Source organism: Myotis yumanensis, unplaced genomic scaffold (genome assembly GCF_028538775.1).
Source record: "Myotis yumanensis isolate MYYU_CA2020_CCGP unplaced genomic scaffold, mMyoYum1.0.hap1 SCAF_17, whole genome shotgun sequence".
NCBI classification, from domain to species: domain Eukaryota; kingdom Metazoa; phylum Chordata; class Mammalia; order Chiroptera; family Vespertilionidae; genus Myotis; species Myotis yumanensis.
In genome coordinates, this window is record NW_027223768.1 from 24,508,964 (window position 1) to 24,525,010 (window position 16,047).

The 16,047-nt window shown below is 52.9% G+C and overlaps 1 protein-coding gene across 1 annotated transcript in view; it reads right to left on the reverse strand.

The window, feature by feature from the left end:
- The window catches only part of NMNAT2 (nicotinamide nucleotide adenylyltransferase 2), a 98,219-nt gene that overhangs the window by 14,604 nt on the left and 67,568 nt on the right, over positions 1–16,047 (reverse strand). Inside the window, exons 2-7 of the mRNA XM_070397049.1 lie at positions 11,856–11,944; positions 10,947–11,014; positions 7,926–8,004; positions 6,376–6,502; positions 4,772–4,852; positions 3,596–3,640 (exon numbers count right to left, since the gene is read on the reverse strand). Of these exons, the coding sequence (XP_070253150.1) occupies positions 3,596–3,640; positions 4,772–4,852; positions 6,376–6,502; positions 7,926–8,004; positions 10,947–11,014; positions 11,856–11,944 (489 nt within the window). The remainder of the gene's footprint in view (positions 1–3,595; positions 3,641–4,771; positions 4,853–6,375; positions 6,503–7,925; positions 8,005–10,946; positions 11,015–11,855; positions 11,945–16,047) is intronic.

The following is a 16,047-nucleotide window of genomic DNA, read 5'->3' on the forward strand; positions in this document are numbered from 1 at the left end:
TGCCCTCACTAAGGTCTCAGGGTCTCTGTTGCTTCACATCAAACTCAAGGGTCAGTGGCATTGGCTTCTCTGCTGCTGTGCCTTGTCTCAGTTTGTCTCCCATCACCAATGCCGACATGACGCGGGGAAGGGGGGGCGCATTGAGTGCACCTGGGCAGTAGCTGAGCTCCTCAGATGTCCTCTCCTTCCGTGGCCCCTGTCCTCAGCTGAGGGCTGGAGAAGTGGTGCCGAGAACCCCTTGTCTGACTCCCAGGCACACTCCCCGCTTGTCAGCTGTTTTTCTTCCCTCATTAAGTGCGCTCTGAATTAGCCCAGGGAGGCCCATCGTGGTTTAAAACAAGCAGCAAACTGACACTCATTAAAACCCGGGGGTTCTTGGAGCCACAGAGGAGAGCTCTCTGCCTGGGGCGGGACTCAGTGGTTTGTTTAGGCTCCTGTCAAGAGGCCGTGGCTGTGGGCTTCTTGTCTGAAACAGTGAGCCCGCCTGGCTCTGAGCCTTCCAGAGGCCGCTGCCACCCCAGGCCCTGAGGCTGAGTGGCCTTAGACCCCACAGCCATCTCAGGGCCTGACAGGGACTTTCAGACCGTGATCCTGTCCCTGCTGCAGGAGTCCCCGATGGTTCAGAGGGAGGCTGCTTGGGCTGACCACAGACAGGGCAGCATCTCATTGTCCCACTCAAACAGACCATCCTCAGGGAGCCCCATGGAGCCCCATGGAGCCCTGGGGGCTTAACTCCTAAATATTCCTGCTGTCCCTTTCCTTCACCCCACTTCCCTCTCTCCCCCTCCCCCTCCTTTTCCCTCTCCTCCTGATGTCCTGCTATAGCCGAATGACCTGTTTATGTGCAGGGACCTTAACTTACCTTTATATCCCCAGGGCCAGACAGAGTGACCTGCACACAGTAGGTGCTCAGGATATATGGCTAAGTGAACTGCAGACCAGCTGACCAACGGGCCATGCAGGCAGGCTGTCTCAGAGCCTCCGGGCGGTCTGGGCTGGCTGGGCTGGCCATCATGGCCTTTGCCCTTATATCTTGGGGGCCTGGGAAAGTGTCGCCCTAGTCAGCGATGCCTCCGCCCTCTGTGTTATGCCCTGGGATTGCTGGCCCGACTCCCCACCTGTGGAGAGGAACCAGCCTTGGTATGGCTCAGAGGAGCCAGGCCAGGTTCACTCCTGGGAGCCTGTTGTTCCCGGTCCCCCACCAGGAGCCAGCGTGCCAGGTCAATTCCCAGTTGAAAGGCTGAGGCTCAAACTCCAGGCACCTGAAAGCTCAGTTAGGGAGCCGAGCCCAGAGGATGTGCCGGCCCTCAGCTCGCTCTCCCTCAGTGGTTCACAACTGTGGGTAATTTTGTCTCCAGAACCTGGCAGCGTCTGGAGAGGTGTTTGGTTGTCAAGACCGGGGAGAGACAGGGATGCTGCTCGACATCCTACTCTGCGTGCAGCAGCCCCCACAAGAACCTCTGCTCGGTAGCCATGGGAATGAATCTCTTTTCTAACCCCCAGCCAGAGCCTCGCTTTCCCACTCCAGTAGAATGTTGGATTATTTTGTTAAAAGCCAGAGCACGGAGAGTTAGAGTGGGGTCTCCACCTTCGCTTACAGGACCAGAGCACATGTATTTATCACAGACCCCAGGCCCTCACAGGGCTTGGGATTTCACGTGTGGCCACTAGAGGGCAGCAGTGATTTCTCCCAGTTTCATGCTTGAGACAGGGAGGCCTTGATAGCCCACAAAGCCTTTGGTCTGGGGTTGCCCCCTCCCCACCTCCCCCTAGGGGGGCAGTCAGCTGGTTAAGAACATGGATCCGAAATGCTAACTGAGCTAAGAGAAAAATGGCTTTTTCCTTCTCTTCAAGTGTGCAAGGGGATTGCAAAAAGAGAACGTGTGAGCCAGAGGGCTTCACAGCACGGAGGTGCGGGGAGGCAGGGCGCTCTCTCCCACTTCCCCCTTTCCCCCCACCCAGGGATCCAGGGCCCACAGCCAGAGCCAGTGCTCTCCAGGCACCCTCCCCACCCAGGAATCTGTGCTATGTGAAGCCCAGGCCCCTCGGCCCTTCCCAGCTCCCACCGCACACAGAGGCAGCCGCCACCTGTGCCAGGCCAGGCATCCATCCTGACCCCTGTGGCCACCCAGCTTTCCTTCCTCTGAAGGCAGAGTAAGTAAGACCGGGCTAAGACTGCCCCTCCCAAGGCTGCAGTGAGCGCTGGGCGCAGAGCAGAGCCCTGTGCAAACCCCCATTGGCTTTGCCTCTGTAGGAGGGAGTTCTGCTGGTCACGGAAACTTCCCCGAAAACTAACCCCTGGCCAGTGTGGAACCTTGGGGAAGAGGGTGCAGGGCTTTCGCTCCCATCCCGGCCTTTGGGTTTGGAGGCTGTGGCCACTGTGCACCTGCCTGCTTTGGGGTGCACCCAGGAAGCCAGGTACCACTTTCTGTGGCCCTCAGACAGGGCCGTGCCAATAAATAAAGGATATTAAAATATAGTCAGCTACTTAGGAAGTGAGGAGTTTCCAGTACTCATTACTTTTGTTTTTAACACAATTTACTTAACTGTTACTTGATATAATTTAATTTTTTTTTTATTGGCTGCATGTAACAGCCGCTTCACAAAATTCCTGGAAACCTTGCAAACGGTTCTAGCAAACCAGTGAGAGCTGAGCCGAGTGCACCTCAGATCAGAGGACAGGACCCAGAAAAGCCCCCCGGAAATGATGCCACAGCTGCTGGGCCTCCTGGGAGGACCTGGTGTTCAAGTGCAGCCCACCTCCCAGGGTCACTGTGGGAGGCCGTGACCGCCGGCCCCAGACAGAGGACAGCGGGAGGGGGCACCTGCAGCATCTCTGCAGCTGGACCTTTGAGACTGAGCGTGTCTGCTGGACGCCAGGCTGCCCCTCCCCCTAGAGATCCAGGCATCCCGTTGCCACTGACCCTCTGTGTCACCTGGTGCCTGTGCAGCTCCAGCTACATTCTGGAACCTGTCTGCTCTTTCCCCAGCGTCGGATATTTGTGTCCCCCCCGTATCTCTCATCCACTCTGGAACCTTGGAAAGATTGTGTTTTTCTGGTTTGCTCCCCAGGTTGGCCAGGACTCGGTTCCCTCCCTGGGGCAGGTTGGCTCCTTTCCACCTGGCAGCTCCAGGTACCCGCCCTCCACCTGCTCTGGCCTTGAGCCTCCACGGCCCTCGCATGGACGGTAGATGCCTTAGCCTCAGCCCCAGGCTGCAGGGAGGTTGTGGGGCGGCTTTCGGCTCCCTCTCTGCCCCTCTCCATCCAAAGGTCTTCTGCCTCCTGTGCAGTGGAGTGGGCGGGTCCCTCTGGCTGGCACTGAAGCTCGACTCCCACGTCTTTGGATGAGGGAGAGGAGGCTCCAAGGGGAAGCTGCCCAGGGATCAGGCCTCCCTCCTGGGAACTGGCGGGGAGAGTGCAGTTAGGAGGCGAACAGGGGGTCACTGAGACTTTGGTCTTTGCTTGGGACTCTTCTGAGAGTAGACCCGGTAGCCACCCTGGCCCAGGGTTTCAAGCCTCTCCCCACCCCCACTTTGCCCGTGTGGAGGCAGGTGGCTCCCCGTTCCCCACCCCTGCTTTCCCATCCCCACTCACCAATCTCCTCGTACCGCATCACCGTGCCCAGGTTGGCATTCTCATCTGGGAGGAGAGGGGAACACAGAAGCATTAGGGCCCCGACTTCCTGGTACCCAACCTGCAGTCCACCTGGGCTCCTTGGAAGGAGTACATGGGAGGGGGTGGGGGTTGGGGGTGGGGGGTGCTTGCCTCCCTGCACAGGGGGCATCTGCATGGAGTGAATGGACAGCACAGTCCAGCCCCAAATAGAGAGGGAGCATCTCCCTGGGCTCCAGGGCAGGCGTCACATTTCGGGGACAGTCAGAATTAGCCTCGCTGGTGAGCCAGTGACGAACACACACGCTCCTGCTGAGCGCCTTCTGTTTCTTTCTGTATTTTAGGGAAGAGCAACGCCCTCGAACCGAGGGAGGCAGCTTTGAGTCACACGGAGGTGGCCCTCTCTCCTTAGGGTGACGTGGCCCAAAGGGCAGGCAAAACAGCCTTGGCGGTTTTCCACGGGGCGGGAGGCAGCAAGAGCCCGAGGCCGGTGTGAGCGACAGAGCCTTCGGCGCGAGCCTGCGCGTGTGCAAGGCCTGCGTGGGGGAGCACGGGGTGCACAAAGCCATGGGGAGGCCACTTTGGTCCCCTGCCTCCCTTCCTCCTCAGCTGTCCCTCTTAGTTCCTTCTCCAGACGCCTGCGATTGGGAATCTCAGAAACAGCAGGCGTCAGCCCCAAAGCGTCAAAGGGGAGAGGCCTGGGCCTTTAGCTCCTCCGCCGAGTAGGACTGGGGCTCGGAGAGTCCCATCCATGCGGGGTCCATGGGGAGCAGCCCAAACCAGAGGGAATTAGGGAAGCGTGTGTGTGTTCTTCGCCTGCCGCCAGGAGGACAGGCATGCCTGAGCCGGAAGGACCTGAGCGGGGATGCTGGGCCCCCTGAAAACTCCTAGGCATGTAGACACATCCTGTTGGGGTGGGGAATGAGCCCATCTCCGAGGGGGTCTCCCAGGCAGCCCAGGCCCTGAGGGTCATGCCCTCTGCCTCCCAGAACAGCTCCACCAGCACCACCGTTAACTTCTGTTTTCTTGAAACCATTGTTCTATAGCAGGTGCTGGAAGGGGTGAGGGCGGGGTTGGGGTGGGGGGTGTTGCTGGATGAACGAAGGGAGGAGGGAAAGAAAAGAGGCAGGACTGGGAGAGAAGGTCCGTGCTCCTTACCCACAAAAGTGAAGCGCTCCACGGGCGGGCGGACGCAGCAGATCCGGCTTAGGCTTTCTCCCACCTTCCCCAAGATCTTGGCTGCGGGAGAGAGCAAGACACACAGGGACAGGGAGAGAACCACTCACAACTGGCACTCGGTAGGCCCGGCCTTGGGCCCCCGTTAACAGCGGGACGCACTGGAGGGAGGCGGGGGCGGGGGGGGGGGGGTGTGGTCAGTGGGCGGTGGAAGGAGGGCAGAGAGAAAGAACAGAAACATGACAGCAAAGATTCCTTCTCATTCACAGTCCAAGGCACAGCATTTTGCGCCACGGACTGGAGTCTATCCTCCGGTCATGTTTATTACACGGTTGAAAAATCGGAAAATATAGAAGAGGAAGACATAGGAAGAAGAAAATAAATAATATACCAATATGTCAGTGGTGGTTCTGACATATTGGTATATTATTTATTTTCTTCCATTTTTCAAATGTGTATCATGCAGCTGTGTCTGTGTAACATCAGGTGGATTATATCCTGTGTTTAAAGGGCATATTGGCTGTTTGCTTATTATTATTTTTTTTTAATATCATGAGCTTTTACCCACCGCTGAACACTGACCCCCAGATCCAAGGAGCCTGGGCCTGTGGCAGAGGACTCATGTGGAATCATTCCTGCTGGTCATTCCTTCCCATGCAGATGGCCCTTAGAACAATCAGACAGCCTACTCTGGCCAAGAGGTATCTGGTTTTCCATCATTTCTCTGGGCTCTAATCCAGACTTTTTTTTTTTTTTTTTTTTTTTGAGCCCCCACCTGTGGCTGTATGTGAACTATGGAACTCTTTCCTGTTTATAGCAGCCTAATGACATAATTGCTTATGGGCTCCAGGCTGGAAAAGTAATACCAGGGTCTGCCTCTTGCAATTGGTCTGGAAGAAAATATCAGACAGAGCGTAGACCTTGGAATCAGAAAGCCCTGAATGTGAATGCTGGCTCCTGTGCGTGTCAGCTGTGTGTTCTGAGGCAAACCACGTCTCCTCTGCATCTCGCGTCCATGGGAACGGCCTATCTCTATCGCAGAATCACTGCATTCGAACAGAAGCCGGGTAAAGCACTGAGCACGGTGCGGGCACCCAGTGGTAGGTGTTGGGTAGCTGTGGGGTGGCCCCCACCCCTCTGTCACTGAAGAGGGGGGTAAGAGGGTGGGATTCTGGATGCAGACGGCCTGGGTTTGACTCCTGGTCCTGCTACTTCCTCGCTGTTTGACTTGGGCAAAGTCCTCAACCCCCTTGGGAGAGGCAGAGGACAATGCTCTCTTTTGTATCTTTCATTTCCATTGAGGCAGTTTATATTTATATTATATTTATATTTATATAATTTATATTGATATACAGTAGAAGAATGCACACCCTCACCCCTGTGTCTCTCTGTCTCTCTAATCCTGGCCATTTCTCTCTGACCCTCTAGATTAAGGGTTGTCACTATGGAGACCACAGCATCAGCATCACCTTGTTAAAAATGCGAACTCTCCCCCTCCCAGACACACCGAATCAGATCTGGGGCGGCACCAAGCCGCTCCAGGTGATTCTGAAGTCGGAGAACCCTCTGTACGCGGCGCTCCCTACCTGCAGTGGGCTTGGTGGACACGTTGCTGTTCTGGTACATTGGCTGGGTGTTCTCGTTCTGGGGCTGTCCGATCACGGGGGTCATGGAGGGGGTGTTGACATTGGAGAGGATGCAGCCGGTCACCCGCTGGGGGAAGAGAAAAGTTCAGAGTCGGTGCCATCAGCCAAGTGACTTACGGAAAGTGTTTCTAATCATCTCCAAATGCACATGTGCTGTCCAATGGGGTGTGGTGTTGCCCAGACCTAGGTTCAAGGTTGAGCTCTGCCCCCTTCTGTCTGTGTGACCTTGGATAGGGACTTCACTCCTCTTGAACCTCAGCTCAGGAGTCCAGCATAGAGAGGCAACATTTCCAGGTTGTGCTGGGATTATACGAGGGAGGATATGCAAGGTGCCTATGGAGTGCCTGGCACGTGACAGGAACCTGGTACCCCCAGCCCGTGCTATAACCTCTGGGCAACATACATACCTGCCCTCCCTGCCCGCTTCGTGGGGCTCAAATGAGGTCATGTCTGCACAAGGGCCGTGTGAGCTTGGGAAAGGTCATATAAACACCAGGCACGATCGCCATCTGCCGCCTCTCCAGGCCAGAAATGCCAACGGCAGGGCCAAGCCAGAGCGGTGCCAGGCAGAGCAGGAAGCGTTTGTGTTGCAGGAGGGTGGGGCGGGGCCCTGGGCAGAGCGGGCCAGTGTGAAGCCACATTCCAGAGCCAAGCGGAAATGCTATGTGTATTCAGCATTGTCCTGTGTTATCCTGCGCTGCTTCTCTCTAGAGCAGCAGTTCTCAACCTTCCTAATGCCGCGACCCTTTAATACAGTTCCTCAGAATGGATTCTGTCTGGCCTTGGGGGCTGGGCTTCCTGCTTCTCTCCTTTCACAGTGAGAGTCAATGGGTTGGTGTTGGTCTGTGGCGGGTGCTACTGGCTGGTGTGCAACCCGTCCTCACCTGGCAACCCGGCCACAAGCCCCAGGCACCCTGCCGTGCTCACTAGGCAGTCGCTGTGTGTCCTCAGACACGCTGGCTCACCTCTCGAGCTTCCTTTTACCCACGGACACAGCAGGAGCTGAAACACTGTCTGCCCGTGGGACTCACTGAGGAGGAACCCGTGGGGATGGCGGTACAGTGACCGGCAGGTGTGCAGCCCTCAGCACAGCATCCTGGGCTGGAGGGAGGGGACCACTGGGTCCCAAACAGGTGGTACAGGAGCACCTGGCTGCTTGTTCCTCCTCCCAGAGGCCCTCCCTTCTCCTGCCTTTCTCTGCCTGGTCTCCTTCTCGCCTCACTTTCTGAAGTCTTCTGCCTGTGGTCCTCATCCCACCTTGAACTTGCCCCCAGAGGATGAAAACAGCCCCAGGTCAGATCCAGCAAGGGGAGCAGGGCAGGCGCAGTCCCTAGGGCTGCTCTGGGTGCCTGCCCACCGCCCTCCCGTGTGCTGCTCGGGGCCTGGTTGGTGAGAAACCAGAGACCGAACCAGGTCAGGAGGCCAGGGGCACCCTCCCCACAGCCTGCCTGGCTTCTGTGGTCCCCCACCCCTCGGCGCGGCCAGCTCACCTTCATGAGGTCGCGATGGTGTTCCAACACGCTGCAGGTCGTCTGCCAGGTGTCCTGATAGCACTCCCAGGGGTCCACCCTGCACAATGGGGGAAAGAGGGGGTCTCCCTTGCTGTCCAGTCTCTCCCTCTTTTCTTATTGGTTCCCTTCAAAGACCACCTCTCAGGGCGCTGAGCAGACATGGTCATGCTGTGTAGTTAGATCTCAAAGCTGATACAACGTGGGCCTATACTCCTCCCCGAGCCTCAGTTTCCCCTCTGTGAGAGGAGGGGTGTGTGGGCTGACATGCAGGGACGCTGACACTCATCTGCTCAGGCGGAACCCCAGGCCCAGAACTTCGCGCTGCGGGGCCGTGGGGAGGCTGTGTGATCTCTCTCGGCGGCGCTCACTTTTCTGTAAAATGAGACTAGCAGCAGTAGCTCTCTTGTGGGGAGATGAGATGGGTGTGATGAGTGTTGGATGTAAAGTGCCTAGACGAGTGTCTTGCTTGTATCCTTACCTGCACGACGGGAATTCTCCCCGGGGCCTTATAGGATAGCGAGAGCCAAGCCCTCACCCCGCGGTGGCTGCAGCTAGCTGAACTGGGGAGTCTGCCCTGTCTGCCTCTGCCTTGTGGGCACGGAGGTGGGCCTGGCTGTCAGACTGGGCCGGGCCACGCCCTCCTGCAGCCCAGGATGAGAGTGAGCAGGGCTCCAGCCCCGACTGATGCATCACTCAGCCTTAATTACACGCTAAATGAGATGCTAACTTGGGATGTTTCTTAGCATTTGAGCATTCCCTGCCCACCTCTCACCATGCACACACACCTAAGGTTTTCAGAGAGGCAATCTCTCTAACTGAAAACTCAGAGAGTCAGCCTGCCCTGAGCCTGCCACCCCCCGCTCCTCGCATCCCTGCCCAGCCCTCCCCTGAGATGCACAGACCCCGGATGGATCTACTCAGCAGACTCCCCATGTCCAGGGGCCCTGCTGCACCCAGCCCCACCTCTAGAGCTAGCTCTGAGCCCCCCTAGTGATCTCAGCTCAGTATTCTAGCTTTCCCGGTGCCTAGAGCAGGGCGGGCCGGAAGTTGTCAATCAACATTTAGTGAATGAATGAGGGAATTCGTTTAGAATCTTCTAATCACATCCGAGGAGAACAGCCGAAGAGAACAGCCTGCTGCCCAGTATTCTCCCGACTGGACCCCGTTTCCCCAGCAGGTGATGAGTTACAAGGTTCAGAGGCTGTTTCTACTCCTGCCTTGACCTCAGACGTGCTGTTCGCTCTCGAGCCCCTGGACGTCTCTTTGCCTGGTCTGAGACAAGGCAACTGTCTCTCTGCCTAACCTCTATCCTGGGGGGAGGAGAAGGTCTACCAAGCGCATGTGCTCCTCACACAGATCACTGTGCACGAAGGTCAAGGATGGATTCTTAATCACCCCTGTCGCCTCCCTTCACGGCTCTCATTCTGGCCCACCCATCTCCTCCACACGCTCTGCGCCCTCCTCCTGAGGTCGGCCTTCCCTCCTTTTCTTCCTTTCAAGGGAACCTCTAGGTGCTGCTGACGATTCCATGGGGGAAATGACAGTGCACATGGTGGGCCATTATTTTTTAGAAACGTCATCCACTCGTGCAAATTACAGCTGTAGGCACATTGAGAGTGTAATTAGCATAATTAGCGGAAGGTTGCTTTAATTACACGGCAGGCTCAGTGGGTAACGGCTCTGCCATCTTAGTGGAATGTCCCCGGGAAAGGGAGCAAGCGCTCCCCCCACACCTCCGTCCCACAGTCAACCTGGGGCCCCAGAGACCCCAATTTGGGAAAGGGAAATAGCCAAGGCCAGGCAACTCACCCGGGAAGTGAGTGGGGATAAAAGCAGGGAAGCATTTTGGGTTTTCTGGCCATGCCTCACCCCAAACCCAATGATGCTTTTGGAGGCTCCAAGAATATTCCTGGATCGAAAGGTGTCAGAGCAGATGAAACACTAGAGCACCCTCTTTAGTGCCATGGGCCCCAGAACTTGGTTAAAAATGTAAGTTATCGCCGAAACCGGTTTGGCTCAGCGGATAGAGCATCGGCCTGCGGACTGAGGGGTCCCGGGTTCGATTCCGGTCAAGGGCATGTACCTGAGTTGCGGGCACATCCCCAGTGGGAGATGTGCAGGAGGTGGCTGATCAATGTTTCTCTCTCATCGATGTTTCTAACTCTATATCTCTCTCCCTTCCTCTCTGTAAAAAATCAATAAAAATATATTTTAAAAAAAATGTAAGTTATCAGTTGGGCCACCCCTGAAGGTCTACGTAACTATTGCTTGCATGGAGCTGTTATGAAACAAACAACAGGCCCAAAATGGAGTCACTTGTGCTAAGCTCACATCACCAAACCAGGGCGTCATACCTAGCTTAACAGCAATTTCAGCCTCTCCCGGGATTGTTATCTTAACCAGTCAGTCTAGAATTTCCTGGTCAGCTCCTGGTGAGGTACTTCACCCAATAGCCTCCTCCTGCCCCCAGGTAGGTTACCTAAGCCCAAAACAATCCACTCTCTCTCCCCTTCTGCCTATAAAACCTTCCATTTTGTGTAGCTCCTCGGAGCTCCTTTTTACTTGCTAGGTGGGATATTGCCTGATTCTTGAATCTTTGAATAAAGCCAATTTGATCTTTAAATCTACTCAGCTGGCCCGGCCGGCCTAGCTCAGTGGTTGAGCATCGACCTATGAACCAGGAGGTCACGGTTCAATTCCCGGTCAGGGCACATGCCTGGGTTGTGGGCTCGATCCCCAGTGTGGGGCGTGCAGGAGGCAGCCAATCAATGATTCTCACTCATCATTGATGTTTTGATCTCTCTCCCTCTCCCTTCTTCTTTGAAATCAATAAAGTATTATATATATATATATATATATATATCTTCAGCTGAATTTTGTCTTTACCAGGGTTACTATCTCCCCTGGCCTCCCGACCCCTGCCCAGACCCATCCTCTTTCTCCACCCACCCCTGTGAGTCCCGGGGCCACCCGCCTCCGGCATCAGCAGACCAGCCCTACCTGATCCAGTCGGAGTTCTGGACGGCCAGCTGACACATGATGAGACGATGCCGGCTCGACACAAGGCCCTGGGAAGCAACAGGGCAATCATGGGGACCTGTGTCTGCTCCCCACCACCTCCCGAGACACCATCCGGGGCAGCCCATTCCCAAAAGCAGCCATTTCTCGGTGGTGACGGGGAATGGGGGTGTGCCCCCTTTACTTGTCCATCAGACACAAGACAGGCATGGAGGGGCAGCAGGGAAAGAACAGGAATGAAGGGGCAGGAGGAGGAGGAGACCACCCGCAACAGGGCCCATGGGTGAGCCCCCACCTCTCGGGCAGCCGTGTGCCCAGCACAGAGATGAGGCTCAGGTGCTGCCTGGTCTCGTGGCTCAGTCTGGCTCTCAGGGGACCTCCCCTGGGGCCCACCAAGTTGCCTGGGGGTGCAAGGGGAGTGGCTCCTAGATTGTCTGGGACAGGTGGCAGGGATGGAGGGGCAGGAAAGTGACTTTGTAAAATCAGATTATAAAAGGCGTAAGTCTTTTTTCCTCCTAAAATCCCAGGAAAGACCTGCCTTGCCCATAACCAGCCGATAATTTGGCATCCATGCCGAGCCACAGTTGGCCCTCAGCGGGTGTGACTGCTTCTCTTCTAATGAGTTTGGACCGAGCCTGGCACTGCCAGCAGCTGCCTGGTTGTGGGCAGCTGTTCCAGCTGCTGCCCAACACCAGTCCCTGAGGTCCGGCTGGTCCAGAGATGGGAAACGCGATGCCTGCTACCAGGCATTTTGCTTTGGCCGGAATCACAGCAGCAATGGCAGTGGGGCAGTTTGATACCAGAGGAGGCATCAGGTCAGGAAGGGGCTGGGGGGGCGGGGGGGGGGGGTGCAGGGGAGGGGAGGGAGAAAAGGGGCAAAGCGGAGCCCACCTGTTTTCCGTAGGAGTCGTGGACAGGAGAGACAATCCCGCCAATCACAATAAACCTCCCGGTTTTGTGCAGGTAATCTCTGGCTCTTTCTAATTAAGAGAAGAAAGCCGCACATTATAAGGAGGAAAGGGGTGGATTAAAGGCGATCGTTGCAATCAATACATTCAGCTCTGGAAGGCTCACCTCCGCTCTTTCTTGCCATTTACATAGAAAGGGCCAACTTTCAAAGCACAAGCTGGGGATTCAAAAGGCGAGAGAGCCAGACTTCAGCCCTCAAAGCAAAAGGATTCCGAACTCCAGGGGATTAATCCAGTTTTAAAGGGCCTCCACTCGATGCGCCAGTGTAGTTTAGGGGGATTTGAAACAAGCCCCTCACTAAGAGCTGCTGGAGCAACAGACGGAACTGTGCTCCACTGATCACGTGCAGAAATGCTGAAGCGCAGGAGTCATTTTTTAAAAAAGAAGCAGAAGCAGCCTTCTTAAATTAGGAAAGGTGAGCTGGTTGCCTCATCTAGTTACTCCGAAGAGAAAACCCACCAAAACAAATTTACAGAGCCTTCTGCATAATTAGGGAGAATTAACAGTCAGGTCAAAAACCCATCATCACAGTGAGTTGAGGAGCATTCAGCCAGAGAAACGTGTGTGTCCGCCCCCCCTCCCCCCACCCCCACCCCCCACCCCGCCCCTTAGGAAGGAATTTGTGATGTTGTTTTTTCAAATTGGCCAGCCACGCCCCATTTCATTTTCATGAGAAAAATTCCGTAACCTAGGAAGGGGATGAAAATTTTGGCCCTCTTATTTCTCAGGGGGTTCGCTCTACAGCTCTATCGGGGCCTGAGCTTGTGCCGCTGAGGAAGCGAGGCTTGGGTTTATTTTACAATGAGCCTGGGTAGCAAGGCTTGCGGTGCAGTTTAAAAGCAAGGTTCCAGGGTGACCCTGCAGGCTCTCCTAAAACTTAAAAAATTCTCATCACATTTCTTTCAATGTCAGCTTTCTTAGAGCTGCATTTTTAAATAACGAATAGACTTTATTTCTCAGCACAGTTTTAGATGGATAGAACATGTGAGCAAATAGTGTACAGAGTTCTATATACTCAGCCCCTTACTTTATCGCCTCCCCCACTCCATGCACACACACCATTTCCCCTGTTATTAGTATTGCCTTGCATTGCTGTGGTGCATTTGTTACACTGTGTGGGTTCATACTGACACATTATTATTTCTAGGCCACAGATTTACTCTCTGTGTTATAGAGTTCGATGGTTCCGAAGAACCCCTCCTTGGGTTCAGCAAACTCGCTAGAGTGGCTCATAGAACTCGAGAAACCCATTTATTCGCTAGATTATGAATTTATTACAAAGGATTTTAAGGATAAGAATCAACAGCCAGATGAAGAGACATGTAGGTTGAGGTCCCAAACAAAGGAACTTCTGTCCTTGTTGAATGTGGGGCCCAGAACCTGGAAGAGTAGAGGAAATTTCTTTCTTCCCCACAAGAAAAACTCAGAAAAGTGGGTAAAGAACACCCATAAAAACCTACGGCAAACATCAGACTTTACAGAGAAAGACTAAATGCTTCTTCCTAAGATCAGGAACTAAGCAGGGATGTCTGCTCTCATCACAGCTATTCAACACAGCACCTGGAGTTCTAGCTAGCTCAAGAAAGTGAGAAAAGGAAATTTGAAAAAAAATAGAGATCTAAAAGGAAAAGAAAAACTGTATTTGCAGATGGCATGAAAATTTACTTATAAATCCCAAGAAGTCTACAAGGAAACTCCTGGAGCTAATAAGTGAGTTCATTAAGTTCATAAGATACAAGATCAATCTAAGAAAAGTAATTGCAAAAACATGTGGAAGTGAAATTAAATGTATAAGACCACTTATAACCACTCACACAAATGAATGCTTAGGTATGAATATAATAAAATAAATACAGTACTTGTGCATTAAAAACTACAAAATGCTGGTGACAGAAATCAAAGATCTAAATAAATGTAGAGGTTATTGTGCTTATGGGTTAGAAGACTCAACATTGTAAAGATAGTAATTCTCCCCAGATTGGCATATAAGTTTAATGCATTTCCAATGTAAATGTCAGAAAGATTTTCGGGGTGTAAAATAATTCTAAAATTTATATGGAAAGGTAAAGAACTAGAGTAGTTAAAATCTTTTTTTGGAAAAAAAAAGAGAAGAAAGTGATAAAATCAATCTATCCAAATTTTAAAGCTTATCATATACCTATAGTAATCAAGACCTCAGGTATTGGTAGAGAGATAGACACATAGGTTAATGAAATACAATAGTCTAGAAATAGCTCCACACAAATATGGCCAACTGAATTTTGACAAAGGTGCAAAAACAATTCGATGGAGGAAGTAATGATATGTGCAATAATTGGGATGACTTTCCAGTTCATCATGTTGAGTGAAAAACAGCCAATCTCAAAAGGTTGCATATGTATGATTCCACTTATATGTCATTCATTTATACGGATTACTGCAGTGATGGCGAACCTTTTGAGCTCGGTGTGTCAGCATTTTGAAAAACCCTAACTGAACTCTGGTGCCGTGTCACATATAGAAATTTTTTGATATTTGCAACCATAGTAAAACAAAGATTTATATTTTTGATATTTATTTTATATATTTAAATGCCATTTAACAAAGAAAAATCAACCAAAAAAATGAGGGGTGTCATAGGTTCGCCGTCACTGCGTTAGTGGCTGCCAAGAGTTAGGGATAGGAGTGGGGCAGGGAAGGGAGGTGGGTGTGGCTATCAGGTGGGTGAGGGCACATGGCTTCTCTCTGTACTCTCTTTGCATCTTCCTATGAATGGATGATGATTTCCAAATAAAACAGGTTTTAAAGTTTATAGGAAACTATGAAACACTACCATTCTAAGGTGGCCGTGTGCAAATCCAGGCAAATGGCCAGCCAACTGGTGGGGGCGGATGCTTCTGGAACTTTTTCTCTGATGATCCCTTTCCATTTTTGCTGCTGTCTGGATTCCAAGATTTTGAGTTGTTGTGGCTTGAGAGGTGTTGTCCAAAGCAGTGCCTCTCAAACTTCAAGGTGCATGTGCATTTTCTGGGACCTTGTTAGAATGTCGACTCTAACAGTGTGGGCGGGGCCTAAGATCTGGGCCATGATTAGGGGGAGGTGAAAGAGGCAGAATCTTTCAAGTGCAGAGTCAGATCCTGTTTTCATTTAAAATCATGCTATTTTGTTCATCTCATGGATTTTTTTTTTTTGCATGAATTTTGATTTTTAAAAGTATTATTTATCTTGATGACCAAGTTTTGGGGCGCCTCCTTGAATTTTGCAGTGGAGGGCGCCAGCCTCCTTGGCCGCCCCCTCCCCCTGGCCCTGCCTGAGATTCAGCATTGCTAACAAGCTCCCAAATGAGTCCAATGCTGCAGGCCTATCGGCTATATTTTGAATAACAAGGGACTCAAGACAGATGAGCCAGCCCCTGCAATGTCCGGGCACCCTCCACAGAAGCTCTCTCTTCCACTCCACCACCACCTCCACTTTGCATGACAAGGGCATTTCTGGATATTGGCAGGTAGCCCACTGGCAAGGCTATCGCTACAGCCCTGGAGTTTAATTTCATGCCAGGCTTCCCAAGATGTGGTCTATTTTTGTCCATCAGCTCTGCCCCAGGGACAGAGCCAAATCACTCTATCATTTTACACTCAAGTCCAACCCGCCCTCCATTTGTTCTCCCTCATCGCTCTTATTCTAATGGAGGGGGGGCCCAAGGTGGCCAGCAGCATCGCCGTGTCCTGCCCTCAATACCTTGAGGATCCCCTGTGTCTCCTCATTCCAGGCTACTTCCCTTGCTGACAGCGTGGGCTGGACCCACCAGCGAAGATGGACATAACACAGATGGTTTGTCCATTAATAATAATACATGAGACAGACATGCCTCCTCTGCCTCCGGGCGACTCCGTGAACCCACTGCTGTATGTCATCTCCTCTCCTCTTCCAGGGAGTTCATGGAGGAAACACTGGAGCCAGGGCATCGATACTTACTCAATTTCTCCTTTCCAGCTGAAATTAGAAAGGGTCCCTTCTCAGTTGCATTCACAGCTGGAGCTGCCTGAATGCTCCTTGTCGGAGAATTTCATAAAGGTGGTCCAGAGTTGTAAACATTCTGAGTATTAGAAAGATCAAGCCCTAGGTAATAAAGGAA